A 23,211-nucleotide genomic window follows, 5' to 3' on the forward strand; every position below is an offset into this window, starting at 1 on the left:
AGGGGTGGGAGCACTCATCCTCTCTTCATGCCAAACCCTATCTCACTGTCGCCATTGTCACACAGGCACGGGCTCTCTTTTGCGAGAGCTTGCAATCCAGATTTCTATTTTGAATTTATACGTCCTTGGAGTATTATGTTGTTACAGAGCTATATGCATTCTTTCTTTGCTTGCTTTCCCTCTTGCACTTTACACCCACCCTTACCCTTAGATATTCTTAAAAGTTGCTTTCACTGAGCCACCATAGGTGGCAAACTCATTTCTAAATGTTGCTTTTTCTCTGTTGTTCTTTAAGGGAATTTTGCCACATATAATGGTCTAAAATAAGACTACATCTACATCTCCTACATTTATTTACAAGTTAATTCATCTGGCTTTGCCTCAGTGGCCACTTTGAAGATTTGTGTCTTATTCTTTGTTATTCACTGTTACTCTGATACATCTAGGAGCAGGCCAACTGCAGGCCTTCCTTCCTTGCTTCCTTCTTCCTTCCTTCTGAAGCACAATAATAAAAACTCAGAGACAGATAATTGGGTTTGGCCTGAAAACCAGAAAAGCAAAGCAGCCAGCTACTGCCTCTTACCTGGACCTCAGTCTGAAAATGGTGGTCCTGCCTCCAGGAAACTCAGAATGAGATGAGAGCTGTCTCTTTCTGTCTTATCATCCTCTCTAGTTCTGCAATTAAGGGTGCCCACACCACTGCTGTCTGGTCTCTATGGCAAGCTAGTGTGGCTGCTGAGATTAAAGGTGTGTGTCATTGCTGCCTTGTCTGTAAGGTTGGCCAGTGTGGCTGTTTTACTTTTCTGACCTTCACACAAGCTTTATTTATTAAAATGTAAATGAAATGCCACTACAGCCTTCCTACCTTTCTTTCTTGCTTCTCCCTCCCTCCCCCTGTCCCTTCCTGTCTCACATGAAATTTGTCAGACTCCTTGAATCTCCTTGTTTCTGTCTGTGTCAGTCAAGGAAATCATTTCTAGAGCATCTTCAGAAGCTGCCTCTGTCTCATTCTGCCTCCCCCGAAAGACTCTGGATCTTGCTCTTTTTCATTGCCTCGTGATCCTTAACCTTTCTCGTCCACATCTTTCTGTTGTGCCTTCTGGGTTTGTTCTTTCAGCTTTGCTATTGATTATGCCCTTTAACTAGTTTCAATTATTTTTATTTCTCCAGCTTGTTTTACTTCTGCTTTAAAACTGTTCAGTTATTTTTAATAATTCTTTAGTTGTATATTTATTTTCTTTTTCTTCAAATATTGGCCAAATATGCTTTTGTGTTTGATATTTGATAATCCAAGTATCAGAAGCTTGTGCGTCTGCTCTCACTTTCTCACTTGGCACCTGGTGTGATTTTTATATTTTCCCTTGTGTTTTTTATTGTAAAGCTTTATTTTTATTAGTTTTAATTATGTCTGAAGATGTGTGTCTGTTTGTGGCTGTGGGCACATGAGTACAGGTTCTCATGAAAACCAGAGATGGGATTCCCCTGGAGCTGGAGCACAGACTGTTGTGAGCTGCTGAATGTGGATCCTGGGAACTGAGCTCAGGTTCTCTGGAAGAGCAACCAGTGCTCTTAACTGTTGATCTGTCTCTCCAGCCCCAACTCTGCTTTTGATGTTTGCTGACATGGATACCCTGAGTCCTACCTGAGGTGTATACGGATTTCTCAGAGGGAACATGATTCACCTAAGGTTCTTTGTTAGTTTGGCCACTCGGTGGTCTGATATGAGACAGTGGTCTGATATGAGACTATCTCATAAGCTCTGGCGTCCATTCTTCCAGCATTGCCCCATGCACTCTGATCCTTCCATCTGTCTACACACACAGTGATGAGTAGGTCTTACTAGTAGATGCTTTAGACAAATAAAGATTATAAGATCTATAGGGGAGAACCAGACCTTCTGACATAAGCCTGTAATCTTAGCTAATCAAAAAGCTAAGAATGGATGTAACTAGAAAAGATCATATTAAGTGAGGTAACCCAGACCTAGAAAGACGAATATCACACATTCTCTCTCATCAGGTTCTTAGCTCCCAGTCCTCTGATGTGAGTACATATCCTGGAGTCACTGCCCAAACCAGGAGGGTTCATTGCTGGGGTAGGGAGAGAAATCAGTGCAGGGGAAACCACAATATATAAGTGATCAGGTAAATGGGAAAAAGTGGGGTTAACTATGCTATGGGTTAGTGGTCGAATAATTGCCCAGATTGAGCAAGGTTCTAAGTTCAAGCCCAGTACCTCTAACACAATCACCTGCCCAAAACTGAAAACATTGAGACTGAGTAAGAGATGATTATAGAACATTAAATGAATACATAGTAAGAAAAATAATATATCTCAGTCAGACTTGGACTGGGAAAGGTAAACCAGTACGTATGTCTTAAGTAAGGTAAGAGTCAAAGCAAGCCACATTCATTTTTATCCTGCAGTGACTTTTGCGAAGTGTGTCCTTTAGAGCCATGTTCTGGAAATACTTCCTTTCCAGTGTGCTTGTTTTTGTAATTTACCATTAGTACATGTTAAATGAACTATAATGCTAACTGCAAAGAACCCCAAAAAGCGTTCCGTATTTTAGTGTTTTACACATTCAACACAGATGCACAAGAAGTCATTGCAATGTCCATACAGACTGTATATCTGGACTACCTTGTTTGAATCCAGGTCTGGCCCACATAGCAAAGGGTGAAATGCTTACCCCTCCTAAGCTTGTTTCTTCTATAATCTAAGAGAACAACGGCACCCACCTCTGTAGCTGTTGTAAAGAAGATGGTTTCCACTATGCTCATGAGGCTCTTGATGCATAGAAGTGCTGTATATGTTTCTGCTGTCATGTCATCGTAAGCCTGCACCTCTCTATCATCTTGAGAGCAGTGTGGAGATGATTTATTCTCAAATGACATTTGAACACATATTCTCATGCTTGGTTCTTAGTGATGGCCTTCCAGTGTTAGTGTCTACATAGTTAATTCTCATTTGCCTACAGACTGTACACTTACACCCAGTGTTGTCTGTAGGTGCTCCTTGGCTTACTGGTGCCCTATGTAGGCCATGCTGGCTCCGTTCAGTATCTTTTATTTTTCACATCTCAGGGGTTGCAAGATTTGGTTCATCTCTAATATTCTTGAGCCTCATAAAGTAACAAACTTGCTGTAGGACCTCTCTGACACAGGCTGTTTATTTTCCTCAACCATTGCCATGCCATGCTGACCACAGAGGTCTCTGCAAAGCAGTTGCTGCCCTGAGTTCTAGTAGCAAAGGATGAGTACTTTTCATTCCTTCATCAGAGTTTATCTAATGTGTTTATCAGTGTTCGATGACTATCTAAGAGCATCTCCATTTACACAACCTGCATCCCCAGCCAAGAAACTATTTTGATGTGTATCCTTTGTGGCTTAGGTGGTAAAAACATTGTTAAAGAAACTGTAGTTTGTATTGCTTTCCAAACGTGTTTTTAAACCTCATGTCGGAAATCACAACTTAACTGTCTTTTCTTTATATGTCTATCAAATAAGGTCAGAGGCTGTAGAATGTCCTTACTGCTATTTCTGGTGGTCAGAGCAGATTGGAAAATGACAGAGTACCAGTTGGGGTAGAGCTAAAACATATTGATTAATACTTCCTTTTTTCATTATTTATTTTGTATTTTTTTGCTAATAATGCTTTTTATACGCATTTTTAATTAAATTTTTTTCATATATTTGAGTTGAGAGAGGGAAAGGAACATGATTAATATTTCTAATACCTTTCTATATGTGTGTCAGTATGGCTTCTCTTTTGTTATCTACTTCATAGAACACAAGATTATTTCAGTACAAAATAAATGAAAACCCAAAAGAAGAAGCAACTACTTATGCCCAGAAAAGCCAGTCAATGCTTTATGGGGAGAGGCATTGAAAAAAGGCTTTCCATACACATATGATTCCTAGTTCCTGAGTCACACATGTTGCAAGGAAAGTGAACTGATCTAAATGTGAACCTGTATTCAAGAAGCTCAGAAAAACTCGTTCTGATTTGTGATGCTGAACTCAAGTTCAAATCTGTAAACTCTCCTCATCCACATTGGCATGTTAACTGGCGTTGTCATTGTGTTGGTCTTATTTAGTTGGCCATATTGTTGAGATTTCAGGAGGATAACTTTCGTGTTGATTAAAGAAGGGGCTATCTAGAAGCAGAGGCCCTTGTGCTTCCACCCTTACAATCTCTCTCCCTACTCTACAGCAATGTTCTCTAAGCCTGATGTATAGGGGTATATCAGTTAGGGCTGGGTGAATCGTTCTCTGCATTTTGGGTAGTTGTAGATTTGTGTAATGGCCTTGATCTACAGCAAAAAAGAAACTGATGAAGAATAAAAGCACTATTTATCTGTAAATATCAGGATAAGTATTTAGAATTCAGCTAGAGAATATGCTGTCTTGGGAAAGTGGCAGTAGTAGGTTTTCCTCTAGGCTCCATAGCTTCATGAGCTACAGGTATAGTACTCAACTTGAATGCCTTCCTGTAGAGCATTCCTTAAGTCCAATTAGATGGCTGTTGGCTACTCCCAGTATAGAAGTCCACTATTGCACCTTTAGGACTATCTTGCCTTCCTGGTCATTTGTAGGCTTCACATCTGGTACGACTATTGATTGCTTTTCTCCCTTGGCAGCTTAAATGGCACCTTCAGATAATATAAATGCTAGTCTTTAGACAAATTTTTTTCCAAGTCCAAAGTATATAGTATCTTCAGCAATAGGGTCTTACCTGCAAGTTCAGGAAGTCAACCAAGGTCAAAAGCAATAGTCTACATTGTTTTGGAAGTCTCTTGGACTCCCTGACCAACATCTCGAAGAGAGGTTTCCCATGCCTGGTACTGAGCATTTTGTTATTCTGTGGTACTTAGGAGGGGCTCTACAACCCCAAGTGTTATGACTTCATTCTGTATACATATATACGTACATGCGCGCGCGCGCGCACACACACACACACACACACACACACACACACACACAGTATTGTTAAAGAAAGATAAAATTTTCCTATCACCTTTTTCAAACATCCCTTCTTCTGTATTTCCCTCTCACTCCCCATCCTTGTTAAAATGTTCTGATGTTTTCTCCCCATTTGTCCTCTCATTTCACTTAGGTTCTTCTATCCCCTCTCTGTGGTTCCCTCCCCTCCCAAAATTCCTTCTCACTCTCAAGGCTTTTGTGTGACTCCACATTGTATACTAATATCTATCTAAGACTGAGAACTGGGATTCACAAGTAAGAGCTTCCTCTCTGTCTTTCTGGGTCAGGATTTACCTCATCTCAGTATATTTTCTAGATACATCCATTTACCTAGAAATATCATTATTTTATTTTTCTTTACAGCTAAACATAATTCCACTATATGTACACACCACCTTTTCTTTATTAATTCTTTGCTGACTCTCACAGGACCCAACCCCAAATGAAAGCCACAAACAATTAATGAGTGCTGAAAGAGGATTCAGTCTTCTTGAGGGATAAAACCCCTAGTAAGTTATCTAATCACAAGTGACCAGCCACATATACATACAGGCAGCACTAAATGTATTCTACCTGTTGTATTTATATATGCATATATATGTATCAATAATACTTAAAAAAAGAGGTCATGAATTTGAGAGAAGATGAGGGGATTGCAGGAGTTTGGGTGAGAACTATAGAAATAATGAAAATACAATATTCATAAAATTCTAAATGTTTTTAATATAAATTGAAAAATATCAAACAAAAATAATAATATTATACAAAAAAGATGCAGGGCCTGGAGCTGCATCTGAGCTGCAGTGAACTTATAGAAGCTTGGAACCCACCCAGCCCAAGCCTGCCGAACTATAAGCTGTGTAAAATGGTCAGCCTGGTATGAATGCCACCCTCATGTGGAACACTACCCTCGAGCAGTTGCAAACTGGGTAAAGGGTTGTCAGGCTCTCTCTGTTACACTTTTATATATTCCTATCACCCCTGGCCTGAGTTTTGATGTCATACACGGTTCTTACCTTCCTGTGGACTCTTAACATTCTAGATCTTTCCTCTCAGTGTGCCCCTTGTAACCACCTAAACATACTTTCTCCTTGAGGTCTCCTCCAGGGCACTCATCCCAAAAGAACAGAAGATGCATCTTTAGATTAAACTGCACAACAGTGTTAGTTCTTGCTAATCCTTTCATATTATTCCTCAGAGATTTTTATAGTCAGAAGCTTTCTTTCCTAGCTAATTTCACAAAATGAATCTCCAAAGGGATTTTCACTTCCTGTCTAATTTCATTGCATCTTGGTTAGGGCAAAGCTACTGTGAGCACAGTACCTCTTCTCTATTACAAGGACATGTTGGAAGTTTCACCTTAAGGAATTTCTGGCTTTGTGTGACTAACAGATGAGGTGTGGTAGATGGCAAGGGTTTCCTTCTGATCTGTAGAGCATAGCGCAAGTCTGAGGTCTTGAAGGTGGACTCTTCTCCCCATTGATTATGCTTGTATATTAGCACCTTGCTCAAAGCCTGTCTTGGAGAAGGTGCCTAGTTCTCCTTCACCAAATGAGTCCCTGAATTTAGACAAGGACATACTTGTTGCAAGGCTAAAATAAGGTACAAGATTCTGTTGCTGTTCTCAACTATTGGATTCTCAAGCAAAAGGAATGAAAGTTAAATGGAGTCTATAACTAAGCTGATATGTTCTGTTCTCAGTCATAAGGTGGTCTGCCTAGCATCCTTCTGAAGAATAGTTAATACTCAACTAAAGTACTCAGCCAGAGTCATTTACTTCTTAATGTTTTATAAATAATAGGAATGCAATAATTTCACCTAAATGGTTAAAACTGTCCTTTAGCTTAATAATTCCAAAATGTGAGATTTACTAACAAATCCCTAGCCTTTAACATTAAAAATTGTCAATGACTGTGAAGAGTATAAAAATGTGAAACAAAACTGCACTGAATTCTTAAGAAGCTCAGTACCAGAAGAGAAAAAGAAATCTTCAATTCTACTGCACCAATTTATATCCTGTCCAGATATGTATCATATATTTTTTAACTAAAGTAGTAACTTTCCATAAAGTTAGCTTCCATTTGGTTCAAAATCTTGTGACAAATTTACCACATAGAAAGTATGCTACAGATTCCATTTTTTTTTTTTAAAGAAAACTATTTCCAGAGGCTAACAAGATGGTTCTGCAGATCAAAAGGATGCCACCCAGCATAGTTAACTTGATTTTTGTCCCTGGGATCCACATGGTGTAAGGAGAGAAGTGACTCCTGCAGGCTAATATATGACCCTCATATGGCAGGCGCCACCCACAAACACACACAAACAAGTAAGTAAATGTGGTGGTTTGTAAAAAAATGGCCCCCACAGGGTGTGGGAGGTATCACTTTGTTGCAGTAGGTATGGCCTTGTTGGGGGAAGTGTGTCACTAGGGGGCTGGACTTTGAGGTCTCATATATGTTCAAGCTACCGCCTAGTAAGACAGACCATTTTCTGTTGCCTGCGAGATGTAGGACTCTCAGCTACTTCTCCAGCACCATGTCTTGTCTGCACGCCTCCATATCCCACCATGATGATAGTGAGCTGAACCTCTGAACTATAAGCAAGCCACCCCAGTTAAATGTTTTCCTTTATAAGAATTTTCCTGGTCATGGTATCTTTTCACAGCAATAGAAACTCTAAGTCAGTAAGTAAATGTGATTTTAACTGCAAAGATATCCATGAAATTTCAGTGTAAACCAGAAGAAAACGGTTTCTAAAACTTTTAAAAGATTTGTGTTTATTTTATGTGTATGAGTTCTTGCTTTCTTGTATGTATGTATGTATGTTTGTATGTATGTATGCTTGCAGTTCTTAAAGGAGACTGATAGTGTATTATATAGCCATGGAAGGTTTGATGGAGTCTGAATAGTACACAGAAAGGAATTACACAGGTGACTGAAAATTGAGTTAGTTGTTGTTTATTGCTGTGGGGGTGACTGGGCTACTAGTAGCTTAAGTAACTGGACTTACGGTAACATTTGAGAGAAAAATATTTCCAGAGGCTAACAAGATGGCTCTGCAGATCAAAAGCTTGTCACCCAGCATAGTTGACTCTATATTTAAAAAAAAAAAAAAAAAAAAAAAAGCATGACCCTTTATATTGTTTGGTAGACTAGTCTTCCTAAGTTTTTAAAAATATATACACAGCAGAGTATAGCTATCATTCATCCATCCATTTTAAACCCTATTTTAAGTTCCTGACAACACATGGCATTTAGGAACTTTGCTCATGTGGAGCTTCCAGACCTTTGTAAGAGCATTGCATACAGATAAATATGAGGCGGTAGGAAAGGACACAGTTGTGAAATCATCTGTAGTAATCCTTGCCAGTGCAGGAGTCAGAGTGAGATGGAATTTCTCGGGATTAATGCAAGTACCAATAAAGTCAGAGTCAGCAAAAGAAGCAGTGAGCAAGGACAGAGAAAAGGGAAATTCTGTTCCAGACACAAACGTGAGGCAGAAGAGCATGGGGCAGAATGCGGAGAGACAGTGTGGACGGAATGAGAGCCATAGAGATGCTTGAATACTTGATGGGCCAACTTAATTTCAACTTAAGTAGATTCTAGTCCATAGACATTTTGGAGAAGAGTATTGTATTGAAGAGAATGGTGTGATATAGCCAGGTTTTGGAAGCAGCTTAGAAGAGTGAGTGTCTGAAGCTCTGTGGTGACCTTGAAGTATAGAGGATAACAGTTACTATAAAGATGGAGATGAGCAAGGAGACTTTAAATTTTCTGAAAAAGAAAAGATAGTCTAATTATCAATACACTGGTCAGTAAGGCATATTAGTTATCAATTTTCTTCTGGTCCAGAGAATATTGTGAGTGGTGGCATGCTGACTCTGGAGGCAAGTTTGATCGTTAGTGTTGTGTGGTGGATTTCAAGGTCTCCTTTTTAAATGCTGTAACTGTACTTGGGGAAGCCAATGAAGATTCTGCAGAGAATCTGGTTCTACAAGTACTAAAACACTTACTCTAGTAGGGAGGGGGTAATAAGATTAAATTTACAGAAAGTTAATCTAGACTTAGAGTCAATTCAGTCTAATAACTTTCTTAATAAGTACAAACCACTGTTCTAGACAGTGGATAATAACATAATAGTAACATAGCCATGACCTCTGCTCTTAGGAACTCACAATATGGGAGGGAGTAGGTGTGACCTTGCAAGAAGTTAAGTACCAAAGGTAAAGGAGTGTGGTGCAGGTGTAGAGGGTCGCTGGCGAGGAACTCTGCAGTCACACACTGACGGAGGAGAAGGGAGTGCATGAGCCGGGAGAGAGAACTTTGAGAACTATCAGAAAAGGCTGTCACTTTCAGTATTGCTTAAAACACTTAGAAACTGTAAATATGAGAGTTAATCTAATTAAAAGTTAAAACATGTAATGGTTTTAAAAAAATATATGTACTTATCTGCTAGTGTAGATAAACATTTAGTGAAAATCCAAGGTGTAGAATAGTGAACATTAATCTCATAAGATGAGAAAGCTGGATATTAAATATCTTTACATGAGTATTTTTGAGTATGTACAGGAAGAGGTCTGAAGCTAAGGCACCAAACAACTGCTCTTTCAAACAGGTGTTAGTAACCCTGAGCAGCAGGACCAGGATAGGGAAGCATGCATCCCTGAAGTATTTGTGTTTTTACAAGGGGTATACACTTCTCTTTTAGTGAAAATGTAATTATAGATGTTCATGCAAATGTAAAAATAATAGGCTCTCCTTCTGATGACTGTGTCATATCCGCTCATTTCACATTCTAGGACTTTAAGCCTCACTTGTATTCCTTAGTCTACGTTCTTCCTGCTCATTCTGGATAAATTCACATGTCCCCTGGATTACTAATTCTGTCTCCTAAACCTCTGTCCTTATGGACTCCATATAGTAGCTTTTTAGGTCATTTGTTTGTTATTGTTATTGTGTATTTTTAGTGCAATCATCATTATTGATAATTACTTGATACTATATATGCATTGTCTGTAAGCTCCCTGGGAGCTAGGGTAAGACAGGAAATCATCTTACTCCTATTCAAGAGGGGAAAACAATTCTAAACAATAACCCAAGAATTTCCTAGACTAGATCCTGGGAGAAATATCTAAGTGGAAGAGACAGACACTGTGGTATTAGTTCTTAGTATAACAGCCAGTTCCAAACATATTCCCTGCATGCAGTTTAGAGTGAAGTAATGTTTAAATCCAAAAAAAAAACAAAAATCTAATTGATTGGTCACTATGACTGAGGGGGAGACAAGACTTAGTAACCAACTGGGGAGATGAAAATTGGATTCTGTAGACATCTGAGGAACAAGCTAGAACAGTGACAGAACACTGTTAGTAGATAGAACAGGTCTATCATTGACATAAACGGTGTGGGATGATGACTGCTGAAGTAAAAGCTTATAGTCAGGAAGACCTCTGCAGCTTAATTGATACCTGTGGCCTTCCAGTTCATTGAGGATGTGTGTCCTTGGACTTCCTGACCAGAGTTGTAGAGACAGTGCTCACTGACACGTCATAAAAAGTATTTATGTAACATACAGGAAATAATAGAAAGTCTAGGGCAGTCAAGCTTCTAGCAAGGGGAACCTCTCTAGGAAATCATGGAACACCTACCTAATGGGAAAAATACTGAGAGCCGCTCAGTCAGGTGGAAAGAGCAGGACGATGTAACACAGACAGCGGTGCTAGCTAAAGTGACCACGGGGTCTGGAGATTAAGCCAGGGCTCTTTGAATGGGCAGAGGTATCTGATCAGAGACCACATAGCGAGCAGGAGAGACCCACTAGGAAGCAGTCTCATCCAGAAAAATGGCCCAGGAAAGTTAGGAGGTCAATAGAGGGGTCAAGAGAGGGGGGTGTAGCTGCCACTGTGAGATGAGACGACCTGTGAAGAGTCACGCAAGAAAAGCACATTGCAGAAAGCTCTCATGCTAATAAGAAAAAGACAATTCAAAGACAGCAAACCCTGTGGTGCAGAGACAGGATCACAGGCCAAAACTGAAGCGAAAACATAGGTACTGCTACCCAGGATTTTCTATGACAGAACTCCCTCCTTGCAAAAATAAAAAAAAAAAATAAAAAATAAAAAATAAATAAGGATATCAGTATGCAAATTGCATGAAACTCTGATGTCTGTGCATCTCTATTTCAGTTCTTAATTTGATTGTTTCTGATGGCAAATCCCAGTCTGTTACTAGAAATCTCATGTAGCCCAAGTCTTTGCCCTCCATTTCCTAGCCTCAAGCGGGGACACTACTTGTGTATACTCTGCAAGTGTCCTTGTGGTCTTGCCCCGGGCATTCATCAAGACCATGCTTCTATTTGCAAGTACCATGTAGCTCAGAAGTGTCTTAAGAACATCCCTAGTACTATTTCTTGGAGATATATGCTAAGACTGTCTCTCTGCCTCTCCACTACCACTCATCGTGCCTTTTTCCCAGGCACTAACCTAGACTCTCAGCTCTATTTGCAATGTTTTGCTATTGCCAGAGGTAGAGTAACACAGAGTGCTATGCACATTGGCATGTCTTACATGTTGTCTGCTGCAAACCCCAGCATTATAAAGGAGAACTCTACTATTTAGGTTGGCAGCATTTCTCCTGCTACATGCCTCCTTGAAGCAGTGAACATGAAACACCTTAGCATCTTGAATACCTCTGGGTAGAAAGTACAGGGGAGATAAATTGATTAAAAATTTTAAAGATATCTATATGAATATATAACAATTGCTGTCGAGGGTGTGTAGAAAGAGGACTGCTGAACACTGTCAGTGGGGTGCGTATTATATTACAGAAGCGATATGCAAGATGTTAGCCTTAAAACCACACATACACATAGCTTTTTACAGACCGAGCAGGCTGTACTTCTGTATTTGTAAAAATGATTCATGATAAAAGAGGCCATGAATTTGAAAGAGAGCAAGGAAGGGTGTATGGAAAGGTTCTAAGGGTGAAAAGCAGAGCAGGGGAAGGTTATAATTAGATCCTCAAGCAATTAAAGAAATAATAGCAACAAAAAATAAATAAAAAACAATGTCAGGCATGGTAACGTACTTGTAATCCCTGCCCTTGGGAGATTAAGATAAGACAATCAGGACTTTGAGGCTAGTCTAGAATACACAGTTCAAGTGTGCTATGACAAGACCCTGTCTTAAACAGAACCGCAAAATTAAAACCAGAACTCCCTGTGATCCATTTGCCATACTAGTTGTCTGTCTAAAAGGAAAGGCCAGTATGTCAAAGGCACATGTTCCCCCTTCTCATTACAGTACTGTTCACAACTGCTAGTGTGTGGAGTGCTCTGTGTCTACAAACTCATAAATGTATGAGGAAAACAAGTTACATATATACAGTAGAATATTCTTCAGCCAAAAAAAAAAAAAAAGAAAGAAAGAAATGTTGTCATTTGTATCTGAATGGATGAAACTGGATATTTTGTTGTCAAACCGGGAACAAAAAGATGAGTATCAAGTGATCTCTTATGTGGAGTATAAAGAAGTTGATCTCAGAAACTGTGAGGGATGATAGTTAACAGAAGCCGATTTGCAAATCCATCTCTCTGCACTGCCTTCTCTGAAAGCAAGTTTGAAGAACAGAATACAGTATAACTACCCTCCAATTACCAATGCGGGAGGGCTTTAAAAAATAAAAGGGGGGAGGGAGAATACTGCAAAAACACTTTTTTCTTTAATAACTTCTTTACTGACTCTTTGGTGATGGTGCAACTGCCCATCATGCACCCCACTCCATTCACCTCCTTGTCCCATCACCCGCCCACCTTCGTCCTCCTCTCATCCCTGCTGCCCCCCACACACACATAAGGAAGCAAATCAAAGTAAACAACCAAGTGAACAAAGGCAAAACAAACAAAAAAATCCCACAACAAAAACGAAACACAATCCAGAACAGAAAAATCCCTTTGCTTCTTTTTTCTGCCTTCTCTAACACTTCTTCATTTGTCCTGGTGGCACTGGAGTCTTCAGTGTGTTCTATAGAATACCTCTTTATCCCATCAATTTTACTGTCAAATGTTCATTGCAACAAGTCACTTGTCTGGTTCAAGACCTCTGGTTTCTGGGACACCATCATCTTTGGATCCTAACCTGAACTCCTCTGGGATGTCCTGTGGCTGTCAAGTCTTAGAGAGCTTACAGGTATCCTTCCACAGGACTAGTCTCTTTAGCAGCTCCAGCCAGACCTAGATGAACGGTTAGGTGCTAGGGTGGGTCACCCCAAGGCCGAGCTATGGGCCTGCATAATAACCACACTGGTCAGTTCAGGTCTTAGGTGAGCGGGTGGAGCAGCTCCCTTATGCACATAATTGTTGCTGGAAGGTTTACTTAGTAAAAGAAAGACAAATGAGATGGGGATGTGAAGAGGAAGGGAAGAGAGGGAGAAATTGAGATTTCAGGAGCAAAAGGGAACAAGGGAAGTGAAATGAAGAAACGGGTTATTATTAGTGAAGATAAATCATCCTTGAGCAAAAGCTGCACACTGCCTGTTAATGTCGGACAGAGCAAGTGAAAAGTACGTCTTAGAAATCAGATCAGATCAGTTGTGATGACAAACGAACAGCTTAGTTGGGAAATAGAAGCCTGTGTTTGAGTAAGAATCGCATTGCAAAATTTGGAAGTGTGAGATGTTTTAAGGTCTTAGTTGGTTGGTTAATTAGTTGTTTTGTTGGTTGATTTGTTTTTATTGGAGAGATTGTCTTGTTTTGTTGAAACAGCATCACAGTATTTAACCCAAGCCTGCCTCAAACTTGAGATTCTTCTGCCTTAGCATCCCAAGTGCTAAAATTACAGGCTCACATCCTGTGAGATAGTGTTTGTAATGAGATAGAGATAGGTTAGCAAATCCTCAGGAAGGTCAAGATGCTTGAAACGGCCTCATTGAAGAGTTGTGATTATATATTGCTTCTCCATATTTGTTGTCTGCCCCAACAGTAGCAGAAGCTAAGGAACGCCTGTGGCTTAATGATCTGAAAATGAAACTATTAGCTGAAGGTGCAAGCTTCCTTCCTCCTCTCAGTATGTGCACGAAGAAAAAGACACAAAGACCAGAATGAGCAGAAGAAAAGTATGATTCTGTAGAGATAGTATGTAAGTTCTGGTGTGAGATTCCTGTGTGGTCTCAGATGCTGGAACGGTTATATTTGATGGTCATTTGGTTGAGACATTCAAGTAAGATAATTAGGTGCTTAGGTGGAGCATCTACAAATGCTGACTGTGCGCCACAGATGGTACTCTGATTGAAGGAAACAAGGTTATGCTGCAGTAGTGAACACTTCCACACCCCCATAGGATTTAGTTGCTTTGACAAAAGAATCGCCTTTCACCTCCGTATGCCGCTGCATATGGGACAAGTCTCCATGTGACCACCTGAATGTGCTTATCTCAGCACAACATCTCTGCAGGATTCACTGAGCTATGTGGAACTGCTCTCAGATATGTTTATCTGAAGGTGATGTATGCCAGTCAGCTTGCAGTCCTTTGGCTGGAACTGGTCCTCACCCCCCAGCTAGGGAGTAAATAAGGAATCTTTGTCCCCAGAAATAGAGACCTGGGTATTAATGAACACAAATAACATCTCCCGTTGCTCAGCTCTGCACTTGGTACTCAGTGAACAAAGCAGGCATCATCTGCCCTTCCCACAGAACTCTGGATGCAGAGTGATAAGCTTCTGGAAAGAGCGAGGTTCCCCCAAGCCAGGCAGGAGCTAGATCAAACACTGCTCAATATATACACACTTATGTGGGAAAATCAGAAATGGTAACAGTGTAAGTGACAAGTATGGAGAACTTAGAAATCCTCAATAAATATTTACTGAATGAGTGCTAAGTGAGGAATAAGAAGAAATTTAGCTCTCTGAAATGAAACAGGAAAGGCAACAGAGAGAGACAGATATAGGAAGAAAAAACACATGGAAACAGTTTATGCTTTTCAAATGTTCTGAATAATATTTGGGAATAAAAGCTGTTCTTGCCGTATCTTCAGCTTCCAGGAAGCCTGAAATATTTCCCTGCTGGTCTCTTCTGTAGTGAGGGTGTGGAGGAATGAATTCCCTGCCAGACTGTTCTATCCTTACCTACGCACTAGGACGGGTATGAGCAGGAAGACTGAACCCTGCCACATTGACTGAAATGTCTTGTTTATTAAAACAAGTTTACTTGACTGGCATTTGTCAAATAAAGAGTCGTGGGAAAATAAATGGGAACATTTGGGTACTGAAAGGGTCAAGCCTATGAACATAGAGTTGTGGTATACTATTGGGAGTCAGTCCATCATGTTCAAAATCATTTACATAAGCCAAGCTTATTAAAAAACAAAATAGAAAACAAGCCAAAACAAACCTAAAAATTTAGAGATGAACCTCATAATAATTATTGGCATCTATTTGTCCTGCACAGGCAAATCGTAAAACTCATGCTTTTCTACAACTCTTGGTACTATTGAATACTTAGTACTGGATGTTTTTCCATGTCCAGAAGCATAAAACGTCATTTTTAATTATTGCTAAAAATTGTAGCATATGTATCAAAAATATATTTTATTGTTACCACTTTAGATTTTTACAAAGTTGCCATTATAAGTACTGCTGTTATGAATACATTGTAGGAGAATTTCTGTATGTGTCTTTTTAGGCTGGATTTCATAAATTATTATTAGAGGAAAAGTGATGCACACATTAAGGCTTATGGTGACTATTGGCAAATTGCCCTCTAAAGACTATATCTAAGAGGACTGCAGGACAAGACTGAAATTGCCATGATATCACTAGAAATCTCTTCCCCAGCTGTAGAAACCTGCTTGCTGCTCATGATCTCTAGTGACCATTTAGTGTGTGTGTGTGTGCGTGCGTGTACGCACGTGTGCACATGCATGCATGTGATGATGGTGGTGGTTTCTTGGTATTTGTTTTCAAAACTACCCAGGACTTAGAATTGTTAGGTCATACTTCACATAATGATTCCATCTCAGTGTTTACTCCTGTTTCTGATTTTACTAGTACCACCAAGTGAAGAAGTGCTACAATCATGGAAAATTCTCACCAGTTAAAGTCTAACAGGCTGTTCCCAAAAATGAATAGAGCTCCCCCGTGTCATGATACATTTTATAGGAACTTGAGTATAAATTTTCCCTGTTTGTGAGGGATAACTTTTAACAAGTAAATGTCCACTTTATGTTCAACTGTGTTTATGACTGAAACAAAATGAAACAGGATTCACACCAGTCTGTTTTCTGTTCTTATACAAAATGATTGTTGAATATTAAAAGTTTTGTCTACCTACAAAAGATCTAAAGTTTGTGGTAGGTTGCAATGCATTTGTTTCATATAGAAGCAATGAAAATGTTTGTTCATAAATTCTACTGCCTTTTAAATACTGGAAGTTTTGGGAACTATGCTCTTTACCTGGTTAAGTCTCATCTCACCTGCAAGCTACACCTCTTTCTATGTTTCCATGAATGTGCCCACCCCTACCCATGCCCTCCCCCCTACACACACATGAGACAATATTTAGAATACATGATATACCAGGGATCTGTAGCCAGATTTTTGGAACGCCAAATGAAAAATTTAGAGAACTGAGTGGCTAGATTTCCCTACAGTGTTACTCTCTCTTTACACTGTATTATGTTATATTGTTTCCATCCTTTTCATCTAAGTATCTCCAAGAGAATCAGACTAAAAGAGCATTTCACAGATAAGGTGGCAGTTATTTGATTGATATGGTTGAAGACTGCATATGGTATATTCTTTCCTCTCAAACTGTTAGGAGTCTTTGTTCTTGCCCACAGCGGTAGTATATATGAAAACTATCCAAACACTTCCCAATGGTACATGTATATAATACACATCATCTTAAAAAGCAATGAACATTTTGCCATTGCATCCTTTATTATTTGAAGTAAATCAAACTGAGAGACATAGCACTTAAAACAAATTGTTTGAGAACTCTAATTTTATAAGATCTTACAGTTTCATAAGATTATAAATGCTGTTTTAAAATGTTAATTAGAAGATGCATTTGTTTTAATTCATGATACTGAAAATATTGACTAAATTGTGAATTAACACATTAAGAGGTACAGATGTCATTTTTCATGAGGTTTCCCAAATGATGTAATGTTCATATTTCATATAGCAGCTTAATAATTTTACAGATTTATTTTATATAATTAGTAAATGAGAAATTAAATTGCTAGTATATAGCTATTTTCTGTAATGAAAAAACTCAAATTTCTGAATTATAAATAAAAAACAAATATTTTGAAGACATCTGGTCTACATCTGTCTGGAATAATATAATTTAAAAACAGTATAAATAAATGCAAGAAATACTGTAATATTCACACCTTAGAATGTTAAAAAATTTATTCCATTTAAATATGATTTGTTGAAGGGTATTTTTCTTTAATTTTAGTATCTTTTAACCACTCAGTCTGTCGTTAGAAAAGACTGACAAACTAAAGAAGCCAAAAGCATCGGATACTTTTCATGCCTGTGCTCAAGGAAAGTGTGTTCCTCTCTCCGGACTCCTTTACATGTCGGCCAGCCTCCATGCTCTGAGCTATATTCAAACTTTTCCATCCCTTTTATTGCATTGTAATTTTCTACTGAGTTCTTGAAAATAAGGGATTTATTAAATCGTGTGCCCCTGGTCCTCATAGTGAGGCTGAGTACCATGGCGAGGGCCTCATTCCTATTGAAAGGCAAACCTCGGCTACTTCCTCATGATGATGAATGAAAAATAATCCTTTCATGATTTTTTTAAGAAAATAAATTTGTGTTTAGTGAAAAATTAGCAATTTGGAAGGAAAAAATACTATATACTTCTCTTACTCTTCCTTAAAAATACAAAAGCAAGACGAATTTCCCCTCCAATAAAAGGTCCTTTTCTAATGCATCAGCGGGGCTGAGTTTGATTCTGAGAGCAGGTCTGGTCGTGAGGGGCTTCCTCAGCAGCACAGGATCTTGACGGGAATTGGCAGCATGTGAGTAAACCCTGAGTTAACACTAGGTATGTTTTCTGTTTATTACAGGGAGCACGACAAAGATCCAGAGAGTTTTTTTAAGGTATTAATGCATCTAAAGAACTTAGGACTCAACTTCCATGTCTCTGTCCTTGGAGAAACTTTTACGGATGTCCCAGGTACCTGTTTTGAATTTTCTAGTGTGTGTTTGTTTGTTTTTATTGGTTTTATAGAGAGACATGAGCTCTCCAACTGAAGTATTAATTTCTTCTTTGTTAGAATAATCAAGATGAACACTGTTAACCAAGATTATATGACAGCATTAAAGTCTGATTCAATTAAAAGAAACCACTTAAGTAAGCATTCTTTGATTTAAGTTGAGAAGAAGCAGTCATCTCTCTTATCAAATATGTTTATACAATGTATTTTATGTAAACAAAATATATTGCTTTGGGCATCTTATTGCTACAGAGAGTGAAACTTATAATTGAATGTACGACCTCTCACCTCTGGGGTCACAGTTTTGCGTTCTGCTCGTGTTGGTAATGGTCACCATCTGTTAGGTGCCCTGTGTAAAGCATTTGGGCATCTAGCTTAGATGTGGGGTGGGCCTTAGCCCATAGCATTGTTGTCATTAGTCTATGCTTCTGTACTGAGCTGCAGGAAGTTAAGGTGGAAGCTGTTGATAGCAGATCCTCTCATTCCTTAAGCTAAACAGCACCTTCTCAGGGTCATTGCTTTCACCTTGTATCCCTGTCTTGTATGATGGGGTCAGTAAAATGTGGAATTTGACACCTCTCTTAAGCATTTGTGTTTGTTTTTTACAGCCTGGGTTGTGAGCGTTGTTTTAAAAGCAAGCAACAACAAAGGTTCAGACATAGTCATGTTGAGCAATGTCTTGCTGTGCTGTGTTCTGACACTGAAAGGCTGCCTTAGCACACACTCCTCTGGGCAGTGTTTCCTGGTTGTGCCTCAGTATCAGGAACTGCAACTAGCCTGTCCTAATCGGCCTCACCTGTTGGCTTGCCTTCTGCAGGGTATGCACCAAACCTTGGTCTTTGCTCCCCTTAGGAACCAAGCTTCTGTGGACCGTGTCTGCCTTTTGGATTCTAGTTTATCATTTCGGTCTCTCCTCTGGAGTATGCTCTTGGAAGTTTCCCATGTTCTCCTAGCACAGTGCTTTCCTTCACAGTGCTTTCTATTATCTGTCACCTTCACAGCATGTGCAGAGTCGCTCGTGTTTAGAATGGAGCTTACAGGAGGCTACTGGAGACGGGATCTGTCCTGTTCATTACTATCTCCAAAACACTGACCAGTGCTGTTCTAGAGGTCGGCAATACTTATTAAATAAGTAGCAATGTAATTCATGCTCTCTCTCATCTGGGAATTTATAGTTGTGTGTGAGAGAGCACTTATGTGTAAACACAGAAAACAGAGAGGGGACCAAGTCAGCACAGTTATGCATGAGCAATGACACATGGAACTTAGAGGGTTAACAGTGAACTAGTGTATTAATAACCACAGCTACTAGAATAGCCAGAAATAAAAGATTCCAAACAGGGGAAAGCACACCAAAGCAAACATTTTAGAAACTGTATTTAAAGGAGGCAAATTCCAATGAGTAATGCTATGGCATCATTAATGTGAGTGGAATAAGGGGATTCTACAATGCAGTGTAGTAAGTTAATACTGTCTTCCTCAGACAGGGAGTGCCAAGATAAGGAGAATGTTGATCACTAAAGCAAATGAGGTGCAATGAGGCAGAGTCTGTGTGAGAGGCTCTGATGGGGGGACCCAGGGTGACGGCAGCAGTGGCAGAGAGACGAGTGAGGGGACTGTGTAAGAGGGAAACAGAGAAGAATTGGTAGGTGGACAGTTGTACAGAAAGAAGGAAAGAAAAAAATGCCAACTTTCATGGTTGGTGAATTCAGTTTGTGTGTGCCACCATTGACTGCTTGCGGATGGACTGGCAGAAGACGCTAGAGGAAATGCCTGAGAGGTTTCTAAACCAGCCTCACCACAGTGTAATTTTAGCCCCCTTTGTGAAGCAGGCTCGAGTTTTGCTTCAAGCAGCACATCCGTGGGTACTTTAGGATCTTTACTCTTCCCATCCCACACACACTGCTTTTGAGCTATGTAGTGTTGAAGAAAACAGCAGCTGGGATGCAATACAGTCCTTCCACTGTGCTGTGGAATCTACAAGAAAGAATACCATGCTTTCTGTCTGCATGTTCCTTTACTTCCACTCTATGTATCAGCCACTGGTCCATGTGTCATGATGGGAAGCAGCCCTCCGCGGCCAACATACTTCTGCTTGTTTATCACGGACTGCAAATACTGAAGGACTGACTGTGTCTGGTTGCTCTCCAGGTTGTGTCTTTTGAAAGCCATGTAGCCTTTATCCCATGGCCTTTCTGTATAACTTCCATCATTCTTGTCATTCCTCTGGTGTATTAACAAATGCTTACAGGGCACTTACTGTATCCCAGCTACTATTATTATCCTAAGCCACGCTTCGCACACTCCTGTTCGAGATCAGCTCCAGTTTTTTCTTTTTTTGGAGAACCTGAGTAATAAAGAAACCAAGTAAGTTAATATAACTAAATGAAGCTCTGTGTATGCCGTTCATTCAGAGTATTGTGTACTTGTTTCCTGACTCAACATAATGTAGCTTAAGGAGGTAATTTTTCCCTAACTCACATCTAACAATCCTACCTTCCAAGCGATCATAAGCATTATATGTACTACTAACTGCTTACTTGACGGGTAGAGAAATAGTGACTCTGGGTGTCAGTTACTTTTAATAACTGCCCATAAGTCATCTTTTACATTCGTGTAAGAAAGAGAATATGATGTAGGAACATTGGATGATTTTCTCCAACCTGATCCTGTAACAGCAGGATGGGCTCCTGCACACTTATAATCCCAGTGCTCCAGTTGCTGATGGAAGAGGATCTCTAATTCTGGGTCAGCCTGAGCTATGTAGGGAGACCATGTCTCCAAACACACATTCCCTTTATCTCACCACAAAGCACAGAGAAGAAAATCCCACTACTAAGTGAAGTCACTAGTGCCAACAAGATACTGCTATCAACACTAAATTTCTTCTGAAAAATTTTAAGACTATGGTGTAACTTTGTGTGGTTTCACTACAAGCAAAAGTAATTTTACAGAAATCATTTTCCTGGAAAGTGTCACAAAATTAAGAAGATCCAATAAGTTTTATAGCCCTGTGAGTCATAACTATTTTGTATCCTTTTTTAAACTTTTGTTACTTTTTACAAAAGAGGAGGGAGCACAGGGATGGCTGGTGACTTATCCACTCCTCCCTGCTGGCTACACTGCACAGTGCAGGAAGAGCCAGGCCAGGAGCTGAGCAGGTCTTCGCCTCCATCCCTCAGGGCTGCTATGCTTGTGCGCACACCTGTTTTGAGTGTCTCTGTTGTGCCAGTCACTGCAAGTAGGCTAACTGATCAAGTAGGAGGCATGGTCTATCCCATGGGGTAGAACATGGTTTGCTGCTTCATTGATCACTTCTGGAACACTGTTTCCAATGTTAATTGATCATTCAGCATGTGCCTGGCTCTGTCCTTCCTCCATTGCTTTTACCTAGTCTTCACAATAAACCCTACAAATTGGGCAGCGTTGGGATTGCTATTTATGAGAAAGTAAGATCACTAAGAAGTGAAGTTTCGCCAATCCATTATGCAGTCTCCAAGGCCAATTCTTAGCCTGCATGCACTTTTTGTGGGGTTCCAGACCTCTGTCCATTTCACATGGAAGCGCACAGGAGGTGTTGTTATAGGAATCCTGGTCACTCCTGCGTGCCACTTCCATGTCCTTTGATAAACCTTTTGCAAATGGAAAGCTATTTTTTAAAGCCTTCAAATCTATGTCCTAAATATATTTCACCCCTAAGGCATTAAAGTATCTTCATCACAAGAAAGTTAGCACAACAAAATATGAAGTAGAAAAATAGCCCACATCATATTTAGCATCATAGTAATTAGTATTGCTCAAATTACAAAAAAGCTTTGTCATACTAGAATAGTACAATTTGCATATATTATCAAGTTTATAGAAATATACTTTGAATCAAAATCTTAAAGAGTTATGGAGGGATAAAAAACATATTTTCTGTGCACAACATTGTGAAATCAGACAAGTTCTGAGTGATTTGCATTATGTTTCAACCCAAGTAACCTGGATTTAATATAATTTTTAAAAGTTCTTCTCAACTCTCAGCTCTTAAATTAAAATAATCTAGGCTACACAAAGGTGGAGAAAACCTTAAAATTCCAATGACTTAAAACACAAAATAAATGTTTCTTGTCTACACCACGTGTTTACGCAGATGAGTGGGAGTCCACTGACCATGACAGTCAGTGAGGACCCTAGCTGATAAACGCATACTAACCATCATCCGAAGTCTTACCAGCTACCCGAAGAACTGCCAAACTCACTCCCCATGTCACCAAGCTGCTGCACTAGCTTGGAAATAGCACTGGGCTCTGCTCCTCTTTAGCCAGAACTTCAAGGTACTGCTCAGTCCTAAGGAAACCCAGTCCTGCTCTCTGACCAAAAAATAAATAAAAAAATAAACAGGAAATGGAAAGAATTAGAAGAACATCGGAGCTCATTAATGTACACCATGATCTGTAGCTCCACAGAGAGGAAGCCATTCCTCATCTAGGTAAATCTAGTCCAATTGATGGAGAGTTTACAAATGTGTGGGCATCGCCTGCCGTTTTCTTGTTGAAAGAAACATGACAGTATCTGAAGATTCATCTGGTAATTCATATCCTTTAAGAGGGAACCTTTATGGAGGAGAAGTAGTCTGAAATAGGGTAGGTTCTTCTAATTGTTTTGGCACTTTACAAAACTTACAGAGATTGTCAATCAGGAGTGCTTTCCCTCCATCCTTGAGGACATTTGGCAACATCCACACACAGTTCTGTCATAACTGTTGGACCAGGGGGTTAGCTCCTGCCAAATAGGGTACCAGTTATTCTTCCAAACATACTAGAAAGTACAGGGTCAACCCAACTTCAAAAACATACCTAACTTAATAGAAATATCAGCAGCACCAAGACTGAGAAGGTATGATTGCAAAACAGGTTAGAATTGGGTCCTAGAGTTTTCCAGATAACACTCAGCTAACTCAATTGTGTGATAAAAAGAACAAGGGAAAGAAAAATAATAAAACCACCTACTCTATTT

At 39.6% G+C, this 23,211-nt stretch overlaps 1 protein-coding gene across 7 annotated transcripts in view; it reads left to right on the plus strand.

Moving 5' to 3' along the window:
- Positions 1–23,211, plus strand: part of LOC121462986 (glycosyltransferase-like domain-containing protein 1) — a 354,055-nt gene that overhangs the window by 309,654 nt on the left and 21,190 nt on the right. For all 7 annotated transcript variants that reach the window (XM_041674978.1, XM_041674980.1, XM_041674983.1 and 4 more), the window contains one exon: positions 18,061–18,170. In XM_041674978.1, coding sequence (XP_041530912.1) covers positions 18,061–18,170 — 110 coding nt within the window. The remainder of the gene's footprint in view (positions 1–18,060; positions 18,171–23,211) is intronic.

This window comes from Microtus oregoni, unplaced genomic scaffold, assembly GCF_018167655.1.
Source record: "Microtus oregoni isolate MIOR12 unplaced genomic scaffold, Mior012 000025F_ref0000491, whole genome shotgun sequence".
Taxonomy (NCBI): domain Eukaryota; kingdom Metazoa; phylum Chordata; class Mammalia; order Rodentia; family Cricetidae; genus Microtus; species Microtus oregoni.